The sequence below is a fragment of the Phacochoerus africanus genome, chromosome 7 (genome assembly GCF_016906955.1).
Source record: "Phacochoerus africanus isolate WHEZ1 chromosome 7, ROS_Pafr_v1, whole genome shotgun sequence".
Taxonomy (NCBI): Eukaryota; Metazoa; Chordata; class Mammalia; order Artiodactyla; family Suidae; genus Phacochoerus; species Phacochoerus africanus.
The window spans coordinates 24564075-24575850 of NC_062550.1; the positions used below are offsets into that span (position 1 = coordinate 24564075).

Consider the following 11776-nt stretch of genomic DNA (forward strand, 5'->3'; position numbering starts at 1 on the left):
CTTTTTTTGAGGGAGGTTCTAATAGTATAATAAGGAATTCCATGTAATTGGTTGAAGATGGATACTTCTGAGAGGAATCTCTAAGAGGCATCTTTGATTTGTGGTGAATGCAACAGTGGATACATAAACGAAAGTAACCAGAAGTTCATATGAAAATCTTCACCTTGGAGTTCCCATCGTGGCACAGTGGTTAACGAATCTGACTAGGAACCATGAGGATGTGGGTTCGATCCCTGGCCTTGCTCCGTGAGTTAAGGATCTGGCGTTGCCGTGAGCTGTTGTGTAGGTCATAGACGTGGCTCAGATCTGGTGTTGCTGTGGCGTAGGCTGGCAGCTTGATTAGACCTCTAGCTTGGGAATCTCCATATGCCATGGGAAGCAGCCCTAGGAAAAAGAAAAAAAGCAAAAAAAAAAAAAATCTTCATCTTCATCCCAACCATTTTCAATTTAGGAGTTTTAAGACTTCATGTGTTTAAACAACCAATAGAAACCATGACATTTGTAAGAGTAAGTGATATTTGTCATTTCAATTGTATTTGCTTTTGTGTGATAGAAGTTCTACTATGCTTTACCTATCTTTTAAAAAGTGGAAATGTGAGGGATCAACTTCCATATTCGGCCAAACATAGATTTTTTTTTTCATTTTTTTAGAATGTGGTACTTTTGGCATATTTTATGCATAAGAATACTCTGGCATTTGAAAAATTAAAATTTGATAACTATCCAGAAACACATTAACCATATCATCAAGGTTACATCAAAAAATATCATATACTGTATTCCCATTGTGGCTCAGCAGATTAAGAACCCAACCAGTATTCATGAGGATGTGGGTTCAATCCCTGGCCAATCAGTAGGTTAAGGACCCAGTGTTGCCACAAGCTGCAGCATAGGTCACAGATGTGGCTCAGATCCTGCATTGCTGTGGCTGTGATATAGGCCGGCAGCTGCAGCTCTGATTCCACCCCAAGCCTGAGAAATTCCATATGCTACAGGTGAGGCCCTAAAAAGAAAAAAAACAAAGTATATATTCATTTAATTGTGTAAGTATAAGTATATTCCTCATTTATCCGCAAGAAAGACACATTGACTGAAACTATCCTTATTAGATTCTCTTCATTTCAAACATAACTTTTGAAAGTAGAACAGACCAAAGTCAGTTACTCTCATTTCACCATATCCTATTCAAGGCTTGTTTCATTATACTTTGTGATACTTTAGGAGAAAAAGAAAACAGACTTTTTGGAGCATTGAGTAATAGCCAATGGCAGTGATACAGCTAATTTCATTCAGTAACACGATGCCTGTGCTGCCTGAGAGATTAGAAAGAGGGTTGGAGGAAGGTAGGAAATGAGCAGCAGAAACACTTCCCCTCCGTCTCAATTAGTTCTGATGTAGCTGTTGACGTTTTTCCACTTCTCTTAGAGTGTTTGGTCAGGCCACCCATGAACCTCATTCATTTCTTCTTACTTATGTTGGGTACTGTAACCCTGAGCCCTTAACTGGATTTGCCAGCTAAAGCAGTCAGAACTGAACAGGCCCTATATTGCTACAAAATAATACATTAGTTCACACAATAAAGTGAGTCCACATACAAATAAAAAATTGGGGTGTCCAGGGGAAATTTTGCAGAAATCATTTTTTTAGGGAAATTTTAAACCCAAAGGAATGATAGTAAAATAAAAAATTTGAGTTCCCACTAATGTACTTAATTGTCAATGCCTTAAAACAATCTGTGGGAAAGCTATTAACACACATTCCAAATCAAAAAGGTCCATGCTCTCTGAATTTAAAATCTCACAGAGACTCGCTCAGTGGTTAAAAACTACATCAACACAATTTTACTGGAAGACAGCAAGAGAAGGCAGTTTTTCTTTTAAAAAAGCAGTGAAAGCAATTTTAAAAAAGAACAGATGATTCCATCCAAAAGTAAAAAAAAAGGGGGGGGCTTTGAATTAGAAGTTCAAACAGAATGGAAAAAAATTTCATGAGTGTCCAGAAAACCTGTGATACATAAATTCACTTAGAAACATTTACTGGACAGCTGACAATCTATCTGAGGCTGCGTTAGTGGTGCGATGAAAAAAGGTATGTATTTAATGATCCTCACAAATAAGTATTCCTTCTTAAATGTTAAAATGGTAGCAAACATTATTTTCTACAGAAACACAGCAACCGGAATTAGAGATAGCACAGACATCGGACTTGCAGGAAACTTTCCAGGGGGAAAGATCAAACTGAAAACCGATTGAAGGATAGAAGTTGTTCAGGAGAGTTAAAGACAGAAAACGGATGTTCTGTGAGAAGTATTTACGAAAATATCTGTCCCATGGAATTGTAATCATCAAATGTAATCGATTAACTTTGTTGAAAGGAACATGTGAAGAGCAGAAGGAAGAGATAAGAGGATCATGAGTTTTATCCGTGACATAGTCCATGTAAAATGTTCCAAGAGACATGTCAGGTTGCATCTGAGAATAAAGAGTATTACAAAATAAAGGTACAGATTTAGAAACGACCACCTGAAAGCCGACATTTCAGAACATAGGCATTAATGAATATATGGAGGGAATATTAGTATGGAAAGAAGTGGAAAAAGGTGAAAGAATACCAACAGAACGATAAAAGGGTCAGGGAAATACACCAGCTGTAATATCTTTGAAGTTTATTTACCAGAGCACTTCATGAAAATATCAATGTGTACTGTGCATAAGTACAAGTATATTGTGCATGAAAACATTCAATAGTCTACATCACGGTGAATTAGAAGTGATTAGTTAGAGAGAGAGAAACCTTAGTAGAAGGTGGTGCCAGATGCAGAGCTGAAGAAGTTGTGTGTGTGTGTGCACGCGTGTGTGCGTGTGTGTGTGTGTGTGTGTCTACATGCACGTATGATAGAGTTTAGAGATATTCGAGGGATGTGTATGCATAACAGAAAAAAAAATCTCTTTCATCATTGAGCTGGAGCAGAGACTTCAAGTGTCTGTAGAGTGTGCACAGTGAATCCAAATGGTCTGACAGATCTTAATACTTTCATAAGGAGCAAAGTGTCAAGCAAGTACATCAAACAGAATTATTGAAAAGTCAAAAGATGTCCTTGCTCCTAGGACACAACAGACCCACTGGAGTCAAAAGTAGTCCTTTACAGAGAGTGCATTTGAGTTATAAATATTTTTGAAATAACAGTATATAAGCAAAAGATGACTATGATAGATTTCAGACTGTTAAAAGAATCCATAATGAAGTGTCTCAATATCATATGCAGACTTAACAGAACTCAGCAGTCTGCAATGAGAAACAGCACAGTAACAGCATTCGTTCTGCTGGGACTGACAGATGACCCTCAACTGCAGGCTTTGATTTTTCTCTTTCTCTTTCTCACCTACCTGCTAAGCATAACTGGGGACCTGACTATCATCTCCCTCATCTTGCTGGATTCCCACCTTCAAACAGCCATGCACTATTTCCTACAAAATTTCTCCTTCTTGGACATCTCATTCACATCTGCTTGTATTCCCAGATATTGTATAACATAGCAACAGGTGACAAGGTCATTAACTATAATGACTGTGCCAGTCAAGTATTTTTGACTGACCTCTTCGGTGTAACTAATTTTTTCCTCCTGGCCATCATGTCCTATGACCGCTACGTGGCCATCTGAAAACCCCTGCATTATGCGACCATCATGAGTGGTACAGTCTGCAGAAGACTGGTCTTTTGTTGCTGGGTAGCTGGTCTATTGATTATAATCCCCCCACTTAGCCTAGGCCTCAATCTGGAGTTTTGTGATTCTAATACCCTTGATCATTTTATCTGGGATGCATCTCCCCTCCTGAAAATCTCTTGTTCAAATACTTGGTACATGGAACAGACTGTTGTAATCTGTGCTGTGAGGACCCTCCTTATGACACTTATGTGTGTAATTCTGTCCTACACTAATATCTTCAAGACCATTCTAAGAGTCCCCTCTGCCCAGCAGGAGAAAAAAGCCTTTTCCACCCGCTCTTCCCATAGGATGGTGGTTTCCATCACCTACGGAGCTGCATCTTCCTCTACATCAAACCTTCAGCCAAGGAATCAGTGGCCATTAACAAGGGAGCGACAGGGCTCACTAGTTCCATCGCTCCAGTGCTGAACCCCTTCATCTACACACTGAGGAACAAGCAAGTCAAAAAAGCCTTCTATAATTCAATCCAAAGAATCATGATATTGTCCAAGAAATAAAAGAAAGTGAAGTTAAATAAACACCTAATGAACTCACCAACTTTTGCCATCAGATTCATTTATTCAAAACACTCTCATTCATCCTGATCTAGTGACATCTTCCTCACAAACCTCTCTTAAGATTCTTCTGTAAACATGCATGTTCATAGCTTTTTAAAATTTCAATCCTGGCTTCACCTTCAAGCTAGGAATATCAAAAAATTGAAACACAACAAATAAATCAGAAGTAAATATCCAAATTAGAAATAACAAGAGAGAGGAGAGTAAGGTGATAATTTTTCACATTTTCCAGAGAAAGAAGAAGTAATAAATACCCTTGTTTCTCACAATCCAAAGCTTTCAAATGATTTATTCATTGATCCACTTAACAAATGCATACTGAGCACTTTCTTTGGCCACTTAACATAATTCAACACTTTCTCATGAAGAAAACGCTCCACAAACTACATACAGAGGAACCATACCTCAGTAAAGTAAAGGCCATGTATGACAAGTCACAGCTAACATCATCCTCAATGTTGAAAGCCTGAAACGTCTCCTCTAAGATCAGAATAAGACAAGGACATGCACTCTCACCTTCCCCATTCAACATACTTCTGGAGGTCCTAGACAGAAACCTCAGGCAAGAAAAATAGAAGGCCTCAAATCAGCAGCAGAGGAGGAAAATGGTCTCTATGTGCGCATGACATGATATTACATACAGAAAACCCTCCAAACTCCAGTAGATTTTTTAGAAATGATAAACAAATTCAGCAAATTTTATACAAAACCAGTATACAAAGATCGGTTGTATTACTATCCAATAATAATGAAATATCTGAAAAAGAAATTGAGAAAACCACCCTATTTACAATGGTACCAAAAACTTTAAATGCTTAGCAATAAATTTAACCAAGGAGATGAAGATACAGACACTGAAAGCTATTAGACATTGTTGAAAGAAACTCAAGAAGGTACAAAGAAATGGAAAGATATGTCATGCTCACAGACAAGAATTCATATTTTTGAAATGTCCATATTACCCCAAGCAATTGACCTTGTCAGCACAATCCCTAAAAAAGTTCCAGAGGAATGTTTCGCTGAAATAGAACAAGCAATCCTAAAATTTGTAAGCACCACAAAAATTATGAGTAGCCAAAGCACTCTTGAGAAAGAACAAAACAGGAGACTCACATTTTCTGTTTTTTCATCTATATTACAAAGATATAGTAATCAAAATGATATGGCATTAGTGTGAAAACAGACCCATAGGTCAATGGATTAGGACAGTCCAAAAATAAACCCACCCAGATATGGTTAATTAAATTTCACAAAAGATCCAAAAATAGACATTGGGCAAAGAATTTGCTTCAGTAAAACTAGATTTCCAATTGCAAAAGAATTAAAATGGACCCCTTTCTTATACTATGGACAAAAATCAATTCAAAATGGACTAAAGACTTGAGAAGTTCCTTAGTGGCCTAGCAGTAAAGTTTCAGAATTGTTACTGCTGTGGTTGGGGTTCTATCCCTGGCCCAGGAACTTCTGCGTGAAGCAGGCACAGCCAAAACAACAAACAAAAACTAAAAGGATCAAAGACTTGAAAGCATAGTGGGTAAGCTCTAAGACATTGGCCTTGGCAATGACTTTTTTAGATTTGACACCAAAAGCAAAAAGAAACAAGTGGCACTACATCAAACTGAAAAGCTTCTCTACAGCAAAGAAAATCACCAACAAAATTAAAAGACATCCTACCAAATGGAAGGAAATACTTATCAACCATGTATCTGATAGGGGTGAATATCAAAAATACATAAAGAACTCACACAACTCAAGAGCAAAAAACAAACAAACAAAAAATGTAATCTGTATTAAAAAGGGGAAAGGACCTAAATTGACATTTTACCAAAGAAGACATATAGCTGGACAACAGGTGCATGAAAATGTGCTCAACATCACTATTCATCAGGGAAATGCAAATCAAAACCACACTGAGGAGCTCCCATTGTGGCAAAGTGGAAATAAATCCGACTAGTATCCATGGGGTTGCGGGTTCCATCCCTGGCCTCACTCAGTGGGTTAAGGATCCGGTTTTACTGTGAGCTGTGGTGTAGGTTGCAGAAGTGGCTCGGATCCTGCGTTGCGGTGGCTGTGGCGTAGGCCAAAAGCTGTAGGTCTGTTTCCACCCCTAGCCCGGGAACCTCCACATGATGAGAGTACGGCCCTTAAAAAAAAAAGAAAAGAAAAACCACATTGAGACATTGAGATATCACCTCACTTGTCAGAGTGGTTGTTTTAAAAAAGACAAGAGATAACTGTTGGTGAAAATGCTGTGGAGAAAGGGCAACCCTTGTGCACTAGGGTGGAAATGTAAAATGGCACAGCCACCATGGAAACCAGTAGGGAGGCCCCCTCAAAACATTAAAGATAGAACTACACGAGATCTACCACTTCCACCTCTGCCCATTTATTGAAAGGAATCAAAAACAGTAACTTGAAAACTTATAAGCACCCATACATTCGTTGCTGCATTATTTATAATACTCAAAACATGGAAACAACATAAGTGTCCAGTGATGGATATATTGACAAAGAAAACATGAATATTTGTACTGGTAGATTATAGTTCTAAATATGAATATCAATATCTTCGAGAAATTTCACTTCAACTTTTCTGACAACATACAAAAAATGATTTTCAAAAGGATTTTTTCCTGTAAAATGTTTATAATTCTAAAAAATAGAAAAGAAGCTAAAATGATTGAAGGTAATTAGAATCTGCATAATCATCCATAGGGTTATATTTTACAATAGTGAAACTTTGGAAAAAGCATATATTTACAACAGGGATAAATTTGGGGTTAAATGCTGAAGTTACATTAATCCAGCGGACTGAAGTTAAACAGATTTAAAAGGATGCAGACAAATAATTATTGGGATAAAAGTAGGTTCACACATATCTAAGTAGAATAAGTATGTCAATCTGTGGATGCTATTACAGAACTGTTTTTAAATTAACGCTCATGCATTTGTAATTACTACATGTGATATACATGGGTATGTTTGCAGGAGGAAAAGTGTGGAAAGACAGGCTCCAAAATATTACCACTGGTGACCTCTATCTGAAGTCTTTTTAAAATTAAAATATAGTTGATTTATAATGTTCTGTCAACTTTCAAGTCTTTACTCTTTATTCTTTTTCAGTTTAATTTTTGTGGTACATCTAATAAAGCATCTTCACATATAATCAATTTGTTCATAACAAATAGAAAAGGCAGAAAGAGAGAGATTTCTCATCTTTAACTACCTTTCAGAAGAATGGGCTAAAAGAAATTGGACTAGGTTTTGGTTTTAATTAGGCTCAGTTGTCCTACCGGTCTCTGAAATAATTTTGTTGCTTTTCCTATCTCTAAAGCCCCTTTCCCCACTGTCGCTGTGTTAGGGCTGTTTTCTTTCCTTTAACCAAAGGTCAGAGGACACAAAATGATTACACAGATGCTTCATTAGTGATTTTTGAACCTGGGTCACCAAGGACTCTTCCATTTACTAATTTTGTTGCTGATGTGGCAAATGAAATAAATACCAAGCTTGGAATTGGAAAACCTTCTCTCTGAGCAGAATGGTTCAGAACATCAACATCAACTTTTCCAAAACTACTAGGAGTTCTTTTGAACCTGCTTTTCTTTTCAATTATTGAAAGTTTAAAAAAAAAAAAAAAAAGCTACTTGCTAGGCTTGCAATGGCCCTGAATCTATTGAGAGGAAATGGATGTATTTGACCACAGATTAAAAAAAAATCTCAAGGAAATCTCAAGCTGCTGTTACTGCAGGAGTGACCAGATTCAATCTGTGGAAAACCAGAAATTCTCATGCTACTATTCAACATTATTTTCATTTTCAGGTTGTAGCTACAAGAATAGCTATAGTTAAACAATTAATATAGAGAGGCTATGATTAACTACCAGAGTGTAAGTATTACATATTCTGACATTTCTTTTTGAAACTTGGATCATATTTGCCTCGAATGAATTAATCTTTCCTGACTACAAAATTTAGCAATGAAAGTTCTAATACGGGTATTCATTAAACATCATTTTTAGAGTGCTTTAATCTTGGATAGTGTATAGTCATTGGTAAGATTACCTTAAGCAGCAATTAATAATAGTTCATCTAAAAGTAACATAATTTGTATGCTATAATGAATTAACAACCTCCACAATTCCTGAAAATGAAAAACTAGAATCCAGTGGCTGAGTGCCTGCTTTTCCAGCAAAACTGGAGATGTTGGACAGAGATGGAATGGGAAAACACTGAGCCCTGGAGGGAAGATGCTTCCAGGTAGATCATCCATGTGAAGTGTTTATTTCAATATCTAGCATATAGTAAGGAGCCAATAAATATAAAATACTACTTTGATTATTTTTTTAATAAAAGGAAGAGAAATAGGATGAGAGTGTGGAAAATCAAGCATTTCATTTTGGACTTGTGTTTGGAGTACACTTGGGTATATGACTGAAGATCAATTATTTTGGAGTTTAGGAGTTTAAGAAAACACCCAAAGAGAGTGTGTATGGTGAGAAGTAAAATTGGATGGTAAAAACTTGTAACAAGTAGTCAATAAGTCATAGAGATATAATGCACAGTCTACTGATACAGACAATCATATTAGACTATAATTGTGTAATGCGATGAATATTGCTACATCAATAATCATATCACAGTTATAAATGTATCAGAGTAACATGCCATACCCCTTAAATTTACACAATGATACCTTTCAGATTTCTTCAGTAAAAAAAAAATAGGAGTAAAGAAATGCTTAGAACTATCAACATAGAGTTCAGCTAAAAAAAAATAAATAAATAAGTCTGGAAATTAGAAAGCAAAAAGATGACAGGTAAAAAACACTTATGTGCTATTAAGGTAAGTTCTGAGAGAATGCCATGAATATTGTATGGTTAAAGTTTACTTAGAATGTTCCTCAACTTTAACAGGAAAAAGAAAGTGTTTGATGACCATTAGCAAAAATTGTTTCATTAGAGTCATGGGCACAAAAATATTCTTATACTATATTAATAATTAAAGGTCTGGCAATTGAGACTCAAAAGCACCCAAGGAAAATTCAAGGGGAGATGGAAATATTTGAAAGGTCATGATACTAGCATGTATATGTGGCAAAACTGACAGGATTGTACTCTTTAAATATGTGTGGTTGCGTGTACTTTAATTATACCTCAACAAAGCTGGAAAACTTTCTAAAAATAAAAAGTAAGATAGAAAAAAAAAGTCTGGTAATTGAAAGGAAAATCATTGTGGACTAAATTATAAAAATAGGTAAAATACACTCATTGCTCATTACTAGCCAGGCACTTTTATAAGGACCTTATCCATTAACTTACTTGATTTTTCAACATTTTATATATACAAAGGATAATGTAATTATTTCCGTTTTGTCAATGACACAACTGGGTCACAGGGAAAACTAGCCATGCTCAAAGAGTATGCTTGAGTTTAACCTTAATTTTTTATATAAGTGATATTAATACTATTTTGGAATGTTTTTCAACCTTAACAAAATGGATTCAAAACAGAGAAAAATTGTAATTTGTTTTACATCCCTGTATAGTTTATACCGACACATAGTGTCATTCTATACAATACATTTGTTATCAACACACTTCTTGTCTTCTGCGCTGCAAGAGGAACTAGTGTAATTATAAAGAGAAAATTATGAGACAGAGTCAGGGGAATGGGTAAGAAAGAAGTTGTTTAAAGGAAACACTAACTTTTTAAATTGTGATACTAGGGCTCCGTATCCTCAGTATTGGATGCAGACTCTGTATAGTGAGACTCAACTATTCATGACACACTTGTACTTTTTCAATAACAAGACTTCAAGGAAACACATGAAGGCGACAAGGAAAGTTTGGGATTCAGCTTTACATTTTAGTCAGTGACCTCTTGCTCTCACAGAACATTAGCTGTCAAATCCACCTATAGGGGATCCAAGATACAGATAAAATAAAACATATTTTCATTGTATGTAAAATACACATATAATACATGTATATAAATATAAAATGTGATGAGAAGAAAGCATCCATAATATTTTGGAATATGATATAGATACAGCAGTCCTGACGTTTTTTTAAATCTCCCCTAAAATGACCAAAAATGCACAGTTGTAGAACCTAGGAATCTGAGGATATTTGTAAAGATAGTTTTTAAATGCAAGTAAGTTTGTTTGCTAGTTTTTCCCTTCATTGATAACCACTTTCTGTGTATCAAATGTCTCTGAATCATAAATGCAGACTGAGTAGAAGGCAGGACTCAGTGATGAGAAACCACACAGTAACAACTTTTGTCCTGCTGGGACTCACAGATGAGCCACAGCTGAAGACTCTGGTTTTCATCTTCCTGTTTCTCACCTACACGCTGAGCGTCACTGGGAACCTGACCATCATCTCCCTCACCTCCGCAGACTCTCACCTCAAAACTGCCCTGTACTTTTTCCTACAAAACTTCTCCTTCTTGGAAATCGCATTTACATCTGCTTGTATTCCCCAATACTTGTACAACATAGCAACAGGTGATAAGACCATCACATACAGCAGTTGTGCTACGCAACTATTTTTTACTGATCTCTTTGGAGTAACTGAGTTTTTCCTCCTGGCCGCCATGTCCTATGACCGCTACGTGGCCATCTGCAAACCCCTGCATTACGTGACCATCGTGAACCACACGGTCTGCAGGAGACTCATCATTGGTTCCTGGCTGGCTGGCTTGTTGATCATCATCCCCCCACTCAGCCTGGGCCTAAAGCTGGAATTCTGTGACTCCAATGTCATTGACCATTTTGTCTGTGATGCAGCCCCCCTCCTAAAGATCTCATGCTCGGAAACGTGGCTCATAGAGCAGACGGTCACAGTCTGTGCTGTGTTGGCCTTTATCAGGACACTCGTGTGTGTGGTTCTATCCTACGTGTACATCCTCAAGACCTTCTTGCAATTCCCTTCTGCCCAGCAAAGGAAAAAGGCATTTTCTACATGTTCCTCCCACATGATCGTGGTCTCCATCAGCTATGGAAGCTGTATCTTCACCTATGTTAAACCTTCAGCAAAGAAATCAGTGGCTGTTAATAAGGGAGTGACAATTCTCACTACTTCCATTGCTCCCATGCTGAATCCTTTCATTTACACCTTGAGAAACAAGCAAGTGAAACAAGCTTTCAATGATACAATCAAAAGAATTGCATTATTCTCAAAGAACTAATAGAATTCACTAACATAGAATGATCAGTTTTTCATGAAAAGATCATTAGTTTCTAAGCATGTGTCTTTAAGTTTTCTAATCATTCCTTTCCTAGGATGGAAACTGTCTCAGGTACCTCTCTTAAAAAGAAAATGGTATACATTTCTAAAAAACGATGTTACACCTTACAAGACTTTCCTTGTTAGAATGCTAAGTAAAACTGCTAACAACAAAAGAAGCAAAATCAACAGGTTCATTACACATTTCAAATAGGGTAATTATGCTGGTTCCCTTTTTCTTTTCTAGATTTCAAGAGTGTTTTT

The 11776-nt window shown here is 36.7% G+C and overlaps 1 protein-coding gene and 1 pseudogene across 1 annotated transcript; both read left to right on the forward strand.

Annotated features, from left to right (window-relative positions):
• Positions 1-3290: 3290 nt before the first annotated feature.
• Positions 3291-4224, forward strand: LOC125130917 (olfactory receptor 6C2-like; annotated as a pseudogene).
• Positions 4225-10538: 6314 nt separating this feature from the next.
• On the forward strand, positions 10539-11474 carry LOC125131738 (olfactory receptor 6C2-like). Its single transcript, XM_047788509.1, has one exon. The coding sequence runs from the start codon at positions 10539-10541 to the stop codon at positions 11472-11474; it is 936 nt and encodes a 311-aa protein (XP_047644465.1).
• The last annotated feature ends 302 nt before the right edge of the window (positions 11475-11776 follow it).